The sequence below is a fragment of the Tympanuchus pallidicinctus genome, unplaced genomic scaffold, assembly GCF_026119805.1.
Source record: "Tympanuchus pallidicinctus isolate F22 unplaced genomic scaffold, pur_lepc_1.0 scaffold2, whole genome shotgun sequence".
NCBI classification, from domain to species: domain Eukaryota; kingdom Metazoa; phylum Chordata; class Aves; order Galliformes; family Phasianidae; genus Tympanuchus; species Tympanuchus pallidicinctus.
The window spans coordinates 35,529,209-35,549,408 of NW_026294721.1; the positions used below are offsets into that span (position 1 = coordinate 35,529,209).

General features: G+C 36.5%; 1 protein-coding gene and 1 long non-coding RNA gene across 7 annotated transcripts in view; one reads left to right on the plus strand and one right to left on the minus strand.

Moving 5' to 3' along the window:
• The window catches only part of LOC128079925 (uncharacterized), a 57,345-nt gene that overhangs the window by 25,512 nt on the left and 11,633 nt on the right, over positions 1-20,200 (plus strand). The gene's annotated exons all lie outside the window — the stretch shown is intronic.
• The window catches only part of PDE5A (phosphodiesterase 5A), a 132,413-nt gene that overhangs the window by 13,189 nt on the left and 99,024 nt on the right, over positions 1-20,200 (minus strand). For 4 of the 5 annotated variants that reach the window (XM_052681609.1, XM_052681606.1, XM_052681608.1 and 1 more), the window contains exons 8-14: positions 19,506-19,614; positions 16,247-16,331; positions 12,526-12,701; positions 11,048-11,107; positions 6,210-6,356; positions 4,340-4,465; positions 3,198-3,292 (exon numbers count right to left, since the gene is read on the minus strand). In XM_052681609.1, coding sequence (XP_052537569.1) covers positions 3,198-3,292; positions 4,340-4,465; positions 6,210-6,356; positions 11,048-11,107; positions 12,526-12,701; positions 16,247-16,331; positions 19,506-19,614 — 798 coding nt within the window. The remainder of the gene's footprint in view (positions 1-3,197; positions 3,293-4,339; positions 4,466-6,209; positions 6,357-11,047; positions 11,108-12,525; positions 12,702-16,246; positions 16,332-19,505; positions 19,615-20,200) is intronic. The other variant, XM_052681607.1, reaches the window with a different exon arrangement.

Below are 20,200 nucleotides of genomic sequence, written 5' to 3' on the forward strand. Positions count from 1 at the left end.
TTTTAGACAAAATAGATAAAATTCCTCCTCTGAGGATCTCTAGTTTCCCTCTCATCCTCATTGCGTAATAATGTTCTAAGCTTTTGCTACTGTATCTTTATTTTCAAGCCCATTATTTTCAAACATAAAACGATGTTCCCATGTCGTTTATCTTATCTCTTTAACTAAATCAGGGTACTCTGAATTCTGTTCTGCTACTGATCCTGAATCTATTACTATAGTTATGATTTGACCTACAAACATTCACTCAGTTGAGAAATTCTGACTTTCTGTATGGCTAAGGATCGTGCACGTTAATAAGTGGTTACAGCACTGGGTCCCTATGTAAAGTGAATGCACACAGAGACTTAAGTAAAAGCCATAAGAGGAGCCTCCGGGGATTTAAGAAGCACAGAAATGTCGAGAGAAAGATGGAAAGACAAACAAAAACACAGAAAGGGAGATTAGAGGATACAAGCCCTTGAGGTTTATGGGCTGGCTGCCCAGCACCTCCTCTGAGACCACTGCAAGGGGAACATACAGCAAATATGCTTGCATGCTTCTGTTAGAAAACAAGTTGTAGGACTGTGCCAATGCATGCTGAGTGAAATTCCCATTGAGTTAAATGGGATGCATACAATGCCCCTAAAGTTCATCCTGATCGAAGAGAGAAATATGTGAGAAAATTTTTAGGTTATCTTCCCAAACTAGAACTTGCTCAGTACTTACAGACTCTGATTGTCTGGGAAGATACAAGTGCTAGAAATAAACTCAGGTTCTTATTTCTGTAATATATAGTGTTTCTGTTAAACCACCACACTAGGACAAAGGACATCATTGCTTTCAGAACACAGAGGTTTGGTTATGCAGTTTTCATACTCTGTGCCTGTCTATTTTACATGCAGGTTTGGATTTAAAAAAAAAAAAAAAAAAAAAAAAGGAACAAAACCCTTGCATAAGTATGAAATATTTTTAAACAGTTCATTTCCTGTAATTCCTACTACCAGGACCAATTTAATTTTTGAAACACCATTGCTTAAATAAAAAGGAATCATATGCCAAGTGTCCACTTTCTCCACTTCCAAGAGATCAATTTCTAGAAAAATAATTTTTCATTTAATGTACATGAGGAATTTAAAAACAAAATTCACGTGATTGTCTTTATTGAAAAAGAATTATTAAGCTGTGATCATTTCTGCTTACAGCATGTATGAATGTTAAATTTTGCTGCCTATGACATTTTCCCAGGACATTGCTGAGAGGAGATGACGCTTCTCCAGATGTCTTCCAGGAAATTTATTTTTAAATAAATAAAGCAAAAAATAGCTGACCAGTTCTAATTGCTGCAAGGCTACAAGTTACTGTTGGATTCCCCTATTAGGGAACTAGAGAAAGATTAACATTCAATTTTGTGGCTTTTTTTTTTCCCTTTTGCTTTACACATCAGTCTTAGATTTATTCTGGACATGCATCCTAAAAGGAAAGTATTCTGCTTCAGCTTACTGCCTTTCAGTATTCTCTGCCTGGAACAAACTTTTCCTAACCTAGTATCATTTCAGCACAGCAAGAACAGCTGACCACTTCTTTCAAAGCTTCAAAAGTACTCTATAGCTCTACCAGAAAAAAGTACAAGTAAATGTTCCTCAGTATCTTTTCCCCTTCTCTGGTCAGATCAGGATACGTTGCCATATCACAGTAATAACATTACGCCATGTTTTAAGTCAAGCTATTTATTTAATCAAATAATGTTTACTGCTTGAACTTAATATTAAATTCACTGAAAAACACATTTTGTGCAGATCTGAAACTATTAATACGTTTAAAAATATATATTGTTAGTTAAAAAATGAAAATATAGAGAAATTTTCAGAAGAGTTCAGATGATTCATTTTGATAACTTCTGAGTGAAATATCTTTTTGGTAAAAATATTTTGTTTCAAAGTATTAAAATACATTTAGACTTTTCTTTATGAAGCTTTTCCTGTAATTTTCGAATTGATCAAAATCAGAGTACAGGTAATCCAAAATAATGCTAAACAGTCATGAATTTGTAATCTGATTTTAAATGTATGTCTTATCCAAATCTACTTAAGAGTTCTGGAAAACCATGACTAAGTCACGTATGAAACAATCAGAGTTCACAATGATGTGGAATCATCAAGATGGTTGAAGATCTCAGCTCTGTGCTGGCCAGACTAGATGGAGAACAGCTGGATGAGCAGTGAGCAATTTGCAAAACAGCACGTTTTTGGCATGTTGTCACTTAGAAGCTGAGATCTTTTGCTATCTCTGTGTGGGAAATGGGGGATAGGACATCTGAAAAAGAGCAGGAAGACGCTGCCCCTGCACAGTCTACAAAGAGTTCACTTCATCTGCCATTGTAGTTAGTTGGTTCTGTGAGGTTATGTGCAAGGTATTGCGTTTGGGTCAAGACAGTCCCAGATATGTGAACAGACTGGGAGAAGAACTCACTGAGAGCAGCCCAGTGCAGAAGGAGTTGAAATTCCAGTGGATGAAAAGCTGGACATGAGCCAGCAGTGCGGGCTTGCAGCCCGGAAGGCCAACAGCATCCCAGGCGGTGTTAAAAGACATGGAGCTGTTGGAGTGGGTCCAGAGGAGGGCCATGAAAATGATGAGAGGGCTTCAGCATCTCTCTTACAAAGAAAGGGAGCCAGACTTGTTCAGCTTGCAGAAAAGAAGGCTCCAGGGAGACCTCATTGTGCCCTTGAGGATAAGCAGGAGGAAGACTGACTTTTTACATGGGCAGAGAGAGATAGGACAAGGAGGAGGGTGGCTTTAAACTAAAAGAGGGGAGATACAGGTTAGATATTAGGAAGAAATTATATATGAAGAGGGTGGTGAGGCCCAAGGATAGGCTGCTCAAAAAAACTGTGTATGCCCCATCCCTGGAGATGTTTAAGGCCAAGTTGGATGGGGCCCTGAGTTGCCTGATCTGATGTTTGACAGCCTTGCCCATGACAGGGGGTTGGAACTAAGTGGACTCTGAGCTTCCAACCCAAGGCAATCTATGATTCTTATGAGTCATATCTTTGCTTTGGCCTCCTTAAATATCTCTGGCTTTTCCTGTGCTTAATGCTTAGCGAAGACCTTTTCTTTGCACAACATCACACTGTCAAATCAATTAAGTTGTACGTAATTTGGTTCTGTGTACTTGTGTATTCATTTTTAATTTAAGTTCTCTCTGTATACTTCCTTACCTTTGTATGTAAGAATTGTTCACTCCCCTGTGATCCAAATCATGGCTTAGAGTTGCTATCAGCAAAGCCAGTGTTTCCAAGTCAGTCAGTTTGCTCTATATGTAAAGAGTAATACAAGAAGTGAGTTAGCTTTGCGATTTCTTTGCACAATTTGTTTTATATCTGCTATCTTGTTTTTACCTATGTAGGTGATACAGCTTTATCTGTATCCAGAGAGGCCACAGACATTAAACTGTATAGTGAGAATAAGGGGTTATCTCTGAAGTCGTGGTCTTGGACAGTAATCATTCTCCATAGGTGTCAATGCAGTATTCAGAAAGAAATAAAATCCTCTATATTACTGATGAGGAAACTGGTGCAGCAGAAGACACAGTGACTTGTATTATATCATCTGATAGTGAAAAGGCAGCATCAGGACCCATAATGTCTAGTTCAACTTCTATATAAACTCAAGGGAGTTAGGTTGCATTCCCTAAATTGGTATAAAAGTACATATGTCCTTGGAATAATCAGAATGAAAAAATGACATGATCTTCACCAATCCACTGTACAAATACGTTAACAGAAGTCCAAAACCCATGTAAAACAAAATTAAGCAGTGTCTGATTCATTATTATGAACTTATTCTAGAGCTCCGGCAAAAATTAGTGGACAGGTTACTGTTTCTCTCTCATAGCTATTCCTCACCTTTAAGATTATTTAACACAAATTGATAAAATATTTCTTTAAACCTGACCAGTGATAAAGAGGGGCTGGACAAAGCTACAGCATTCTTGCAGCATATTTTTAATGGGATAGGCATAGCAAGCACAAAATCAGGACAGGAATTTGAAAAACAGCACTGTACAGATGCTGAGGGGCTGAATTCTGTGTATGGCTGAATCCAGATTTTCTTCAAGCAGATAAAGCATCAGTGGATTCCATCTGTTTTCTAGATAATGCGGCTGAAACTGAACACGTAACAACATGACAACAATTTAACAAACCAAGCATTTGAAGCCAGAAGTCTTCAGCAGGAAAACTTTGGTTTCATTTGTGATGCTGTTATGTTGAACGTCTTATTGACATGACAATCAGAACTATGTACCATTACAAAATTTATTCAGCCAGGTAGTTCTTAATGTAGTAACAGTAAAATGTACCTGAATTTTACCAGATTTTAAAGCAGCAAACATGCACTGTGCTGTATTAAAGGCATGTCTCCAATTGTGATAAGCAACATTTTTCCGATAATTTTTCTTCACGCTTAAAATCCATCTGCAGAGAACCTTTAAGAAACAGCATCATATAGTTAACTGCAAATATATTAAAAGTTTCTTTTTAGGAAAATGAATCCTTCTCAATTGAAAACTGTCATACAGAGCATTTTTCCTCTTACCTCAATTCAGTTCTAAAATAATATACTTGTATCTGTGAATATAGATAAGAAAATGCTTACAATCACTAGCTTCTCCTTGAGAATGTAATATTTGTGGTTTTATTTTATTTTTTATTTTATTCATATATATAATAATAATAATAAATAGATAATAGAATGAAGAATAATAAATAAATAATAGAATCACAGAATCACCAAGGTTAGAAAAGACCTACAAGATCATCCAGTCCAACTGTCTACCTATCACCAATAGTTCTCACTCAATCATGTCCGTCAACACAACATCTAAATATTCCTTGAATACCTTCAGAGATGGTGACTCCAGCACCTCCTTGGGCAGCCCATTCCAGTGCCTGACCACTCTTTTGGAATAGTGGTATTTCCAAACATCCAGCCTGTATTAGTATCTGCTGTGTTAGTTAGAAGCTGCTGTTAACTCAGAAACTGAATTATATTGAGCTAACTATTAGGAAAAAAATGCTTGCTTGTAACAACGTATTTCATGGAGACAATTCATTTTTTAATTACAGAGCTTTCTTGAGAAAGGTTTTGATAACAAACATGTTTTTTCACTTATATCAGCTTGTCAAAAGACAAGAAGAATTGGACTAAGGAAAGCAAGCATGATGGAAAGTGATTACTATATTGCTGGGTTGCTTTTTTTTAGGAAGGAAGAAAATATGTTCTGAATGTTTTACACAAATGTAATAAAAGTTGTGGGTTATACTTTTAAGAGAGCAAAAGGCTTGAATATGGTAATCACATGTGCACTAAAACAGATCACTTAGTTTAAATGCATACTGCAAACTGCCATCTGTTAAATGCAGGCTGAGGACTTCAACCTTAGTTTGTTCAAGATGATTTTTAGAGCTCCTACTGAAAGGTGACAGTAATGAAAATCCATTATCATTCATCCATATAAAGAATTCTGCACAAGAACAGCAGTATTTTCTGTTTTTCCACTCTTAAATAAGGAGTATTTTGCTACTGCTAGTTTTCTTTAGTTCTAGAATGGAAAGACAGTGCTGTAGCTTCAAAGCTGTTAATGCTCTCTTATTTCTATTGAGATGTGTACTTGTATCTATTGCCATGGTGCTATTTTGTTCTTGCAAATCTATGAGCTATGATATAATTACTCCCTGGGCCTTAAATGCCACTCCTGTGCAACTAAAAAACAATGTTTGCTTTTTTTGCTACTGTGGAACATAACTGACTTCTCACAGTTTCTGATAATATTAGCCTGGATATGTGTGTGTGTGTGTGTGTGTGTGTGTGTTAGTACTACCTATTCTCTTGTTTACTATCTCTAATTTATGCATCTGAGTACTTACATATTTAGTCTTGCTGCTTTTGAAATACTGCTATACTTTTCAAAACTCACTAGAATTTTAAGCACACTTCCAGTTCTCCAGGTTTTCTAAATGCATTTTCTAGTCCATCAACCAAGTTGTTAATTGTCCAGTTGAACCAAACTAGAAAGAAACCCCAATACTTTAAATACCTTCATAATTTGCTATCTGCTTTTACATACAGATTTTCAAATGCATTTGCTGTAGGTTCCTTTCACTATTCTTCTGATTTTTTAGTTATTAATTTGTCTCTTTATGTGAAGCAGCATCTGACAGCATTCATACCTCATGTTTCATTTGGAAATTCTGCACCAAGTTGAGGTCTGTGAACATTCGAATTGTACACAGTGTTGTTTCAAAATCTGATAGCTCAAAATCACTGAAGTTGAAGTCAGTCAGGTTGAGAGATTGTGCAGATGGTACTACAGCTGCCTAGAGAAGAATAAGAGAACAAAATTGAACTAGAAATGATAAAGCATAACATAAATGCTTTTTCAGCAGACAAATAGTGAGATCCTACATTTTACTTTCACATTATTTTTAAATCTGATTATTACTTCCTATTTATCTTTCCTTAGCTCTTCCACTTTAACACTGCCTCATTCATTTCTTTGATTTAAGGAACACTTTTCCACCAATCAAAAGAATAAGGAAAGTATTGCATGATCAGAAAATCTTACCTAAGTCACCCAAGAGAAACTATAACAAAAAGCCTGTATGACATTGAGAGATTGTGAAAATGAGGCAGTGGTGGAATCCACATTCAACCACTGTGGAAGTTAGAACATGTCCACAAGCAGAACTTTCTTAGGGGTAAAAGTCTGAAAAATTAGGGTTCACCTCTTTTCGGATCATCTTTAAAAATCTTTGAATAATGCTTTTAATGTATCTTGAGTACAATCATAGAACTTTGATTTGAAATTTGAAATTATGAAGTAGATGCAAAAAACTCAGTACATTTTAAAATCTGTAACTTTTATTATATCTTTCATCATATCTCTGTATATTACAGCTGGTTTTTTCCAGTTATAAAATTTAGAGTATAAGAATTGAATGCCCATCAAAGTATGGATGTTAAAGTTGTCAACAAAATAAGTGATAAGTCTTACGCTACACTATACATTAAAAATCACTTTCCCAGTATGAGGCTCCCATTTTTCTGGGCAATTGCAGAACAAGCTCAAAGTTAATATCCTGTTCTCCATAACTTGTTATGGAAGAAAAGGTAGCTTTTGGGAAGGTCTTTTCCACGTGCGTGCTTGTACTCTAAATTCCTTGTACTGTTCAGACAATACAAAATGGCTGATTCTATTCCTTTTCCAGGTTCCTGAGAAGGAAAGTTGGCTAGTACAGGGTCTGTTATTGATATCTGTTGTGACTTTGGGAAGATTTCAGGAGTGTTTTTTGTTTGAATCACTTTAATCTTCTGCAGATAACTATATATATCATCATGCATAAGCATGCTTAGGAGAGCTTTTCTATCTAGAATATAATTAGGAGAGTTTCTCATTGGTAAGCGGGAAGAATTACAACAGTTCTTAAAATCATAGAACATCCCGAATTGGAAAGGATTCTCAAGGAACATTGAGTCCAACTCCCGGGACCATGCAGGACTACCCAAAAATCAAACCATATTTCTAAGAGCATTATCCAAATGTTCCTTGAACTCCAGGAGGGCTGGGACCACGACTACTGCTCTAAGGAGCCTGTTCCAGTGCCCAGTCATCTTCTGGTGAAGAATCTTTTCCAACCTGCCCCTCCCTGATGCAGCTCCATGCTGTTTCTTTGGGTCCTGTTACTGTCAAAAGACAGCAGAGATCAGCACCTGTTCCTCTGTTCCATGTGAGCTGCAGCCACCATCAGGCCTGACCTCAGCCTCCTCTGCTCTGGGCTGAACAAACCAAGGGACCTCAGCTGCTTCTTGTATGTCTTGTCCTCTCTACTCTTTCCCATCTTCATTGCCCTTCTTTGGATGCTCTCTAATAGTTTCATGTCCTTATATTGTTGCTCTCAAAACTGCACCCAGTTCTCAAGATGAAGCTGCACTAGCACAGGGAAGAACAGGACAATCCTCAACCAGCCTAGAAGTGTTGAGCATGATGCATTCCTGGCCCTTTTGGCTGCCAGAGTACACTGCTGATTCACATTCAACTTGCCATCAACTAGAATCCCCATATCCGTTTCCGTGAGTCTGCTCTTCAGCCACATATTCATCAGCCTGTACTGGGTTGACTCATCCCAGCTGTAGAATCTGACACTTGCTCTTTTGAAATTTCATGTGGTTGAAATTTCAAGCCCTCCAATTTGTCAAGATCTCTCTGCAAGGCCTCCCTGCCCTCAAACGAGTCAATAGCTTCTCCCAATTCAGTGTTGTCCGGAAATGTACTTAATATATCTTCAAGTCCTGTGTCTGAGTCACAGATGAAAACACTGAAAAGTATTAGCCTTAAAATGGCTCCCTGTGGAAGCCCACTAGTGATGCCAGCTGCCATCCTCATATAACTCCATTTACTATAACCGTTTGAAGTCCAGCTCATCAGCTAATTATTCACTAATCACATTACATTTTTTTTTCTACCTGTATGCTGGACATTTTGTCCAGAACATACTGTAATAAACAGTATGGAATGTTTTGCTGAAAACCAAAGTGTATGGGAACTGCTGAGTCACGGCCTGAACCTCTGATTGATCACCTGAGGCGAGCCATGAGTCAGCCAGAGGAGCACAGCTGAAGGCAATTCACCTGTGCTGCAGGAAGGGGTGGAGCCAGGCTGCACCCTCCTAGACCTATTTAAGAGCTGCCTGCCAGTGGGGAAGGATCTTGTCTGGAGATCCCTCCTTCTGGTGTTTTGTGGGTGAGCCCAGCATAAGGGTAAGCCTTCCATTTATTCTCTTTTGTTATCATAATCTACTTTGCCTAATTCTCTTGTTTATTTTGTGATTGTAACATCTTCATATCCATTGATTATACACCAAAGTTGCATCAGCTAGCTTTTCTTGGTCAACTAGGTGAGCAACCTCGTTATAAAAGGAGGTAAAGTTTATTAAACAGAACTTTCCTATTGTGAATCTGCATTGGCTATGACTACTGACTGTGTTGTCTTTCAGGTATTTTTTCAATGACTTCCAGAATAATCTTCTCCGTAATTTTGCCAGGAACAGGAGTAATACTGATAGATCTGTAATAACCAGGGTCATCTTTGTTGCTCTTGAAAACTGGGACAATGTTTGCCAGCTTTGAATTTACTATGACCTCCCTGGATTCCCAGGACTATTGAAAAATAATTGAGAGAGGTCTTGTGATGACAGCAGCCAACTCTAAGCACCCTGGGATGAATTCCATTGTTTTACATATGCATCCAGCTGGAGCAACAAATCCCACACAAATTCAAGGTTGAATGGAAAATCCACTACAGGAAATAGAATGTCTGTAATATGTGTTTAACACACTTTTAGGGAGTGTTTCTCTTGACTGTTTTTCCAATTTAGAAAGATTAGAGAATATGTGTTTTCCCTCTTAGAATATTCTAAGTCTCAGGCAGTTTAAGTAGAGGTTCACTGGAAATAAAGGTCTGTTCTGTGAGATAGCAAGACTACAGAAATCTATGTTGTCTGCTGATGGGAAAAGGATAAAGATTTACTGAACAAAACCCTCTCCATGACCAAGCATGCTCCAAAGAAGAAAAAAAGACAGGTTCCATTCTCTGGTAATGAGGCCAAACACCACAAATTGACATGTTTACTCTAAGTAGTGTTTGGTGATTGGTTTGCACTGAGATCTTAAGATCTGCCTGAAGTCTTAAGATATCATTATTTTTAGTGCGTATTTTCTTTTTTCAACTAGCTATATGAAATAATTTTATTACTCTATAGTTTCATAGCATGAAAATTTAGGTATGTGATTTATGCGTTGGGATGTAAAGTGAGGATATTTGGTTTACTTAAGGGTGTAAAACTTGCTCAAATAATGCGATTAGACAGTAAGATAGAGAAATCCAAATCTATTGCACTCATCCTCTCAGGCTGTTGAAGAAAGCATGTGCTGTGTGCTCTGGTACTGCCTTAAGAAGAGGTGTTTGAAAAGCACAAAAATTTGTGGTAGGAGTCACACGAGCAGTTGAGCAGTAGAGATGAATGCTGTTTCAGTGCTGCATTTTGTGTGGTTGTTTTGTTTAGCAGTACAGTTGCAACCACAGGGACTGCAACACAAGCCCTTAAAAGAAACCACTGCAGATGCATAGCATACTATTCTTGCCAGTGCCTTTTTATCAGAAAGCAACAGTGTGGTAGAACTGAGGTTGAAACTGTGCGTGACACTAACCATTCCAAAATTATCCAATGTGGTACATGATCCTCAGTCTTGTGCCTTGTTCTGTGGCACCCTGCTTTGTCCAATCCAGTCCCATAATATGTGGTCGCCTTGCAGTCTCCTTTTTTTTTTTTTTTTTTTTTTTTTTTTTAACCTTCCTCTTCATCCCTCCACCACTTTCATTGTCTTCCTCACAGTAGAGGGGATGCAATTTGCCCAGAACATTGTGTTCCAATAGAAAGAACAGCAGAGACTAAGCACAAGATGTGCTTTGAACTATACTGGAAATCATGGCTGTAGTGACTCCTAAGGCAGTGGTTTGTAAACACAGAATTAAACATGAGTACAACAGGACACTGCACAGAAAAGTAAACATAAGAATAATTAAATGCTGAATTTCTGTCATAGGCCATAAACCTGCATCCATGCTTGGGAAGCTTGAAATATACCAAAGATATAGAATACACACAATTCATACTCAACTGCTAGAAGAAGAGTTCACAAGATTTTGGTTGTGTTTTTTTCTGCTTCCGCAATACTTAGTAATTATGAATTGACAGTATTATTGCATCAACTGCTGCTGTCAGTTAAACTCATAAGAGTGGCAGTCAGTATGTCAGTAACTTTATTTTTCTGGTGTTTGTTTGTTTCTGTAATTGCAACCCTCTGTACATTGTAATGTTAGGTTCATTGTAATTTTTACTTCTGAAAAGTGTGTGCTTCTGCGTGTGTAAGGATCACATCTGTGTAAAGGACCACCCTTCATTGTTATATCAATGGAATATTTCAAAGTAATAGGAAAAAATTCAATTACCGCTGTTACCTGCAGCTCCCTTGTTTCCTCCTCAGCAGCAGAAGCATGGTATGAGAGAACCTAAAGAGAAAAGGAGCCGTTAGTACAAACAAAAGAGCAGTGCGATAAAACAGAGAATTCAGCAAGCAGAGTTTTCATGGCATTACGTTGCTCTTGAGTTTACATTGCTCTTGCTGATGAAATGTAGTGTCTCTGCAGGGCTTTTAAGTTCTGAAAGCATGTAGGGAGTCCGCAACAGCACAGAATCTTCTTGATATAATTAGGCCAAGAAAATGTAAATAGTTTCTATAAATGAGCAAAGAACTCTGATTTTCTCTTTGGAAAGTTTTCATGCCCCACTTTCAAAGACAAATAATTCATGAAAGAGCTATAATTATGTGCCTGACATTGTTGCCATAATAATCCTTTCAGGAGTTTATTCAGACATAAAAGAAAATTTTTGCCTTAACTGAAATTTGGCAGAAAAGTCTGAAAGAAAATGTTTGTTTTAAATTAACAAAATAAGCTCATATTTTTCAGTTGTGAGAACTCAGAACATGAAAATGTTTCAGATTGTTTTACCAACTAAAGTATAAATTATTTTACAAAGAAATCAATCTAGGTATTAACTTATAATCTTTTTCCATTATGGAACTTGGAGGTATGGACTTCATATATTGTGAAGTGTTATGGTAGGAGAAAGAATTGCTAATTTCCCACGTAACCAAACAGCTTCTTTTTAAAGTAGTTACATTATTTTGACAATAATTTTACTACCTTTTTACTTAACGTGATTTTATACAGGTTTATTTGAGAGAGGTGATTTTTTTTCCTTTTTTTTAGAGCCTACAGGGTACATAATCCACAATTCAGAATCCTCCAAATACTCTATTTACATAAAGAGTGTTAGGAGATCCAAAGCCTGCAAATTTTTCACATTCAGTTTCAAGTTATCACCTCTGAGTAATTCAGCTTCTCTAACTAAAGCCCTCTTTAGCTATTAAACTTAACAGTAACCAATTCAATGGCTAAGACTTGATATGGTTTGATGGAGTTTAAGGAAATTGCTAAAAACCTACAATAATGCTGTTGTTGCTCCACAAACCAGTTTCTCTAAAGGACTGAGCCAAAATCATCACAGAAAACCTCAGACAAGAAAAGGAAGCCCCTAATCCCCTAAACCATTTCCTCTTCCTACGCAACAGAACAAGCTATGTTGCCAGTGGGTAGCCTTGTAAAGGAAAAGATGTGTTCAGTTCACTGCTAAATCTCATGAGTCAAGTTAAAATACAATACCAAATAAAATAGTCTGCTGGGAGACATGGAAACAAGCAGAAAAATTCCTGTGCAACTCTTCAGGCCAAATGCTCATGAAGGATTCTCATGAAGGAGAATAATTTCTGTTCATGTGAGTAGCTGCATTTATGTGTAGATCAAGGTTCAGGGAATACGAGAATCTGTTTTGTGCCAATTAAACATCACCTAGTTTTTGAGCTCACCTCTAATGTCACCATCTGTTTGGCCATTGCTCTTTCTACAGCTTCATACATCTGTGTATTCTGAATCCCCAAGCCACAAAAGATGACAAATGCTTCCAGAAACTGCTCATCATTTCTGTTGAAAGCCTTGATCTTGCCTGAGTTTTCTTCCATCTTATTCACAAGCTGGCAAACCCCTAAGTCAGGATAGAGAAATGTGAAGAAGTAAAAGATTGAATTGTCAAAATATCACCTAGAGAATGGAAATCAAGAAAACTACTAAGTCTATTACCATTTAGCCTACAGTACAAATTACCAATATACATAAAAGTAACACACAGAAATGCTACAGACTTTTTTTTTCCCCCATAAAGCTTATTAGATGGGTTTCCTTGTATTAAAGCATAAATCTTGAAGCATAATATATTACTTAGTAGGCCTAAAAAACACTTACTAGGATTTACAAAGCTAAAATGTAGGTGAAATTCTAGGATAGTTTTCATCCTGGCTATTATTATTAATAGAATTCTAGATTGATATAATCCCTAAAGACAATTTGTCCTTTGGAGGCTAATTAAATTTTTGTAAGCATGCCAAAAGAACATTTATGAAAGTCAGAACACTGGTACACAGAGTTTTTGCTTCCTTATTTGAGTCAGTACTGGAAATTTTTTAAAATAAATGAACTTAACAGATAATAACCAAGTTGAGGCTCAAAGTTCGCATATATTTGCTGACTGTATGAAGATGTGATTGAATTACAGCCTGCTTCAAAGATTACTGAAGTCATCAAAAAGCATCTTATAGAAATCAGATCGTTAGCTTCAAAATGATTGGTAGTTGCATCTGTTCATTTTCCATTTATTTCTGCTGATTAGTGCCAGATTTCTCTGTGCACTTGACATTGAGGGTCTGAGAGGTAACTTTTACCAAGCCTGCAGATTAAATTTTCAGTGCCATTTTAAGCAGGTGGGAATTTGCTTATACCTTAATTTAGCTTTACCAAGTGCATGGCAGTTTTTGCTAAGAAAGTAGAATATGGATTAAAGCAGCTGCTTTGTAAGCATACATTGTCCAAAACAGCTGTGAGCGTGCCTATTGTCTTAAGGAGGTCCATATGTTTCCTTGCTCACAAGAGTGTAAGTACTAGCAGTTTTAAGGATGAAAGCTAACGTTTTCCTACTCAGTTTGAATAAGTGTCCCAGTGAAAAACTTAGTTGCAAACCAAAAAATAATAATAAAAAAAAAAAAATAGTAATTGCAGAAGTCTTATTTTGATATAAAATGTAATTGCTTACCAGTCTGTATACTTTCACATATTTTATAAAGAAAATTTTGCAGATGATTGAATTGATTAAATCTATGCTTTACCAGCAAAAAGGAAGGTAACTATTTAGTTTGATGTTTCTAAAACACTGTAACCAACTTGCAGGTTGTCTTGCTCTAGCAGACCTACTTGTAATTTAAATAGGCTATGTGAACAGAATCTGAATGCTTTACACTTTGCCACCATAAGGGCACAGAAGATGGATTTGTTTTCTGCTTGTAGATATGGATGAAATTATAATGCTATTTTACAGCAGTCCCAATATTGAATATTGTCAGCAGCTGCTCTAAGATCTTAGCAGTGCTGCTGGGTTTTTTTGTTTGTTTGTTTTAATATGGAAGTATTTCTAGCATTGCAATACTCTAAATTTACAGACTAAGAAACCTCACTAAGGTTTTTAATTGCAAGAAACATACTGTCTGTGAGGGAGCAAATTTGCACATTTTACAGTAAACAGAAAAAAGGAGAAAAAGAATGTTATGCACACATTTAAACTATGTGTTTAGAAGAACAGTGGCCTTGCACATCGAAGTTTTAATGTCTAATGGCAATATATGAACACTGACCTATTTTCAAATCATGTTCTCTTCAGGGAACTGTTATTTTAGTATCAGAGTTTTCCTCTAAAGAGATAAGAATATTACACCTGTAGCTGTGAACCATTGGGCAGGCATTGTGGTATCTGAGTATTGCAAACAGTTTCTGACTTATTGGATTAGTAGATCCTTAGTTGGTAGTAAAAATATATAATCTTAGAGAATGAGGATTGACCTCATAATAACAAGATTATCTTTCCCTGGGAAAAAGAAGCAAACTTATAAAACTCAGGGAAAATCTCATGGAACTTACTTTCAGATCTCTGTTTAGTACTGTTTATGATTTTAGAATTACTTCCATAGCAACAGTGATGTAACAAACACAACTGAGTAAGCCATAAAAGCAAATGAATTCTTAGAAGACAAAGAATTTGGATAAACATAAATGCCTTAAAAAAAAAACCAAAAAACAAAAAACTACAGCAAGTAGTTACTCTTCAATATATTTCAGAAGATTCACTAAAGCATTCAGGCATCCATACATTAGAACTAAAGGAACTCAAAATTCTTTTATTGGGACATAGAAAACCAAAGAAAGATCCAATAAAGTTTTCACCACATACCTGAAAAGTGCAAAAGTGCAAAAGTTCACCTCTCTTCCAGTAAGATTTGCATGGTTTTGCTGTGGAGAGCTTTTCCCACCCTCACCCCACACCTGCACATTCCACACCCCCAAGTTCTGGTCATGGGTATACTAATCTTAAAAAAAGAGAAGACTTAAAATAATCTTATATCATGTATATATGCAAAAGGAACTTCTGGGTATTGTCTCTAGGAAAATTAAATCCTATTAAAGATCTGAACATTATCTGTGCTGTCCTTAAAGGACTTTGAAGATTTCCCATAGCTCAGACCTGAAAAACCCACCTAAAGGAGTACCCTGACTGTAACAGTGCTTGAACTTCCACAGGGGAAAAAAAAATGAAGATCTCCATATGACATGAGATGCAACTGTTTTATCAGCTGCTAACAGCATAGTGAAATGTCTCTAATAAAAGCTCAATATTCCAATTTTTATCTTGGTCTTCTAGAGCCTGATAGAATATATACAACAAAGTAATAAAAGAACTCACTGAAGAAGCTGATAAAGAAATTTCAGGGAACTCAATTCAGAGAAGACTGGGCTTCTCTTTCTGTTTCAGGAAATTAGATCTGTCTTCATGGAAAAGAGCTCTCATATTTAATATAGACATTCATTATGTAGTTCTGTCATAACTCTCAACAACAATTACTTGAAGGTGATTAAAAGTGCACTCTTGGAAAATTTTCTTGCCAAATTCTGTAACGTTGAGGAAGTTGAATTCATGGCACTATCCAGAAGTCAGTATATTTTATGTTCTGTTTCATTGTGGTTCTTACTGTTACCAGCGTAGCACACTGATGTGCATTCCAATTCCCATGGTACAAGGAAGTCCTGGTAATTTCCAAAAGCATCATTACACCCTTATTTGATGTAAATCTGAAGTTCACTGAAAGACTTAACAGACATATGCCCTGAAGTGCCGTTAGGATTAGATCCTCCAAACAATTCAGGTGTTTATCCATCTTTGAAGATCCACACCAGGGCTACCTAACTATTTTGAATCCATAAAAATGGTGAAGTATCACAAGATTGTTGTAGATACTTGGTAAGTATCTTGCTTACTTGTAAGGTAAGCAATTTACAGGCAGGTTTGCAATGGACTTGTTGGCTGGAAGCATCATAATTAAGAACTTTGCCCTGCATTTGTTGCTGAGATTGTACTGTGTAACACAGAAATATTTCCATGAAGTATACAAAAATATTTTTTGTGAAAGTATTTTTTGTAAAGATACCTACCTATCACCTTATTCTTTTTCCCATTTTTTATTGGCGTACACAGCAAACTCTTTATATGTTGACTTACACTTTCTGCACTGTCAGTCTGTTAAACAAACAAAACAAAACAGTTAAAATTTTAAAGGCCAGTGTTTAAGTACCTGAAGTGAAAATGCAGAGCTAGAGTTTGCATTATTGGCTTACACATGTTCCTTCAGAAAGCAACCATGTCTTTGAAGAGTTTGCACATCTTTGGCTGGATGGTGTAATAAACACTACATCTGTTACAAGCTTTGGTGAAAAATAATATAAGTAACAATGATAATCACCATTCAAACTTTCCAGGGACTTGCAACATCATGCTAAAAATGCGTTAATTTTATAATAGGTTCTTTCACTTCACTTTCATGACAACAATTTTGCACCAAGACGAAGTGTGTCTTTCACTCAGTGCAGCTGAAAAGAGACCAGCTGGGCTTTAGGACAACTTCCTACTCTTATCATTTAAAGAGCTGTGAAATTATGTGATCTCTTCCATTTCTAGCATCTCCCCTGTACTTGCAGTAGGGCCATACAAGTTATAAAAGAAGAGTTCATGACATTAAGCTGATTGTGTACTTTGTGACGCTAAACTTTGTGTAAACCCTTTTGGTTTGTTTGAAATGACTTAATTAACCCACCAATGCAATGAAAGGTGCCTTGGTGAAGACCAAATTATGATCCAAAGAATGCCCAGTTTTCCAAGTAGGTCAACATTCTGCAGTCTTCCAAAGGCCTTTTATCATTGCTAGGTTGGGTATATTTTGCTATCAGTTTGTTTCATGCTCCAAGGACACTGAATTTATTTACTTATTTATGAGGTAAAAGTGTGGATGGGTAGAACAAAATGACAAGGCATCTTTTCCAAATTTCTGGTGAGAAAGTGACCTAGTTTTGTTCTGTAGCTCTTAGTTCTAGAATAATGTGGCAGTTGCCGAGAAGTAAATTAGGGTCAATCTCTAATTGTATGTGGCACAAAAGATGTGCACACACCAATATTTCAGATCAAAGGGTTTGGATGAATTATTTGTTTGGTTTTACTACTGTTGCTTTGCTATTTGGTGCTCTGCAAGAGATTGAAAGTTTCCTTTGCAAGCGAATGCACAAAAGCTATATTGCCTGTAACTGGCAATAGGAAGTATGAGTATCTGAAGAAAACATTAAGGATTATGTCATGATGGATAATTTACATGACTATGGGAATTCAGTATTTGGTAGCTCATTATCATAGGATAGATGGAATTACTCAAGACTATGATTTACTGGTTTCTGTACTCTGGTCTAAAAAGATGTACATGTGTAATCAGCTGTAAAAGGATAAGAGCCAGCATCTCTCCCTAGACCTCTTCAGCAGAGGCAACTGAGAAACATTAAATCAAGTTGGCATGAAAATTGGTTTAAGGCTACCCTAATAAGAACCTGCTGTTTTACGGTAAAGTTCAAATGCACTGAAACTCAAACTTGTGTGGAGTGAGATAAAAACAGAGTTCACAGTGCTTAAAAAAAAATACTTGACTCAGTATTAATGAAAAGGAAGGAGACTAAACAAGAACAGGCATAAATGGCTTCCAGAGTGTTGTAGTTATTTGAACTTTAACTCCACTACTCTAGCTTTGTTGGTTCAGGGGAAAACAAAGATGCATGGCTGCTGGTTTACTTACTGTCCTTGTATGTACTGAACCCGAGGCAGGGAATATTAGGGCTCTCCTGTGAAGGAACCTATACTGGTTCTCTGCCTCATGTCACTACGTTGGCAGCCAATTCATTTAGAAAGCACAAAGTCCTTTTTATAAAGTGAGGAAGTGAACTTTCCAAAGAAAGAGGCAAGTCAGCATTTTTAGTTTACTAGGTACACCTGGGATTTTCCTCATGCCATGGTTTGTCAGCTTTAAAAAGATTTTGCCTACAGTTCAGCCTTAAGGTTTCTCTTATGTTGCGTAGCGATGCAGCCACTGTGGCTGTGTTAAAAACATTATTTTCTTTATGTTTCTTTCACATGCATAATGTGTAGATCAACTAGATTCCAGGGAAAATGTGTAAGAACTTAACTTCTCTGACAAATAGAAAGTTTTGTTTCAGACAGTCATTCGGTATTCCTTTTATATATTTTAAAATGTCTTCAAAATAGTTGCTTATGTTTTAATGATCTCATGTAGTATATCCATGTGATTCTTCTTTTTCTTCCACTCCTGCAGTAAGATAACTTTGGGCCCTGTGCTATGGTGAGCACTCTTTTTTTTTTTTTTTTTTTTTTTTGCTCTGTCCTTCATAAAATCCCACTCCAGAACATCAGTGAAACCTTGCACAGAGAAAAAGGGAAGCAACATAGCTCCCCACCATGATGCTGCTCCTCCTATCCACTTACTGGTACAATCATAATCAACGTTGTACTTTCTGAACTCTTGGTTGTGTGATTCAGAACAAAGTGCTTGGTAAAAACCTGCTCATCACCATAACACTTCTCCTCTTACTCTCTCCCTGAGCTTATGTGCCTATCTATTGTAAGAAGAGTTTTTTTCAAGATTCTGCATTGAGAGGAAAACACAGAATTACAATTTTGTATTGTATTGACAACAGCTTTCAGCGCAGCCATGACTGTAATCTGAGTCTTGCCAACTGGCCTTCCCTACTGGCACTGGCAGTATGCATTCTGTAGTACATTATGGCATGAGCATATATCTGATGAAGTGTAAAGCAAAAGCTTCCAGAAAAAAAAAAGAAGTTGTTGCTTATCCAAAACAGCAAAGAACTTGCATGCATATCGTTAATCCTTGCCAAGTAGGGAAGGGAGAGAGTAAAAGGGAAGGAACTTCTGAAAGCCTCCCAACAATCACAAGAAGCTACAGAGGATTACTATGAAAATCTCCAACTGTTCTTCACTTAAATGCTTTCCAGAGAATGTATTGCAAGCTCTCCACATCATGATGTCTGTTTATTCACAAATGAATGCCGGAGCTTTTTAAATAATGGTTGTACAGATACACTGCCCACTTTGTGAGTATTGTACTATTTCTGCACTGATGGTGAATTTTATAAAACAAAGGTAGTAAATCTCTTTGTTTGCAGCATTTTGTGACCATTAAATTAGAAGGAAAAAAAAAAAAACCAAACAAATCAATCAAACAAAAACAGACAAAAAAAAAAAAAAAAAAACCCTAAGGGAAAAGCAAGAAAGATTTGAAAGGTGAACAGAAAAGAAAAATTCATTTCTGAATTACAAATCTAACGTTATTTTACTTACTGTCCAGGGAAATCTTCTGTCTTTACAGACATCTGGGATGTTGAGAGGCTCCATTGTATTCTTCACATACTGAGCATACATATAATTGATTTTGTTTGTATCATAGTCCCTGAAAGATGCAATATTATTTTTATATGCTTAGTATGATATCAAATCATTTCATTATGCAAAGCAGGTAATTGTGAATATCCTTCACGTATAGGGCCAAGAAAGATATAACCAACAGCATTATAGTGGTACTGAGTTCCAATCCTGTACACTAATCCATCTGTCATTGCAAAATGACTGGGAGAATTAATTTATACACTGCACCATTTCTTCAATATTCCAAAATTTTATCACCAAACATCAAACTTAAGAAATAATACAGGACATGCAGATAAAGGACAAAGAATGAGCAACTGGGTTTACACTGAAATAAACAACTCTGAAAACAAACTATTTGCAAATCTGGCACACCTGAAAAATCAATACTGTATGAGACATGCATATTCTTTAGACTGAGTGCAGTTGGTAATACTTGTGAAGTTTCTACGTCAAAGTTTATTTCAAATTTTTCTAACAGAACAATCGGTATGGGGATTCTGCTATTGCCATATAGATGTTTTTTTCTAAATTGGGTCATAAAATACCTTCACAAGATCAATCATCTCCTGCTTTTGTAGACATTAAGTTTTTAATTAGAGGTGTTCAAT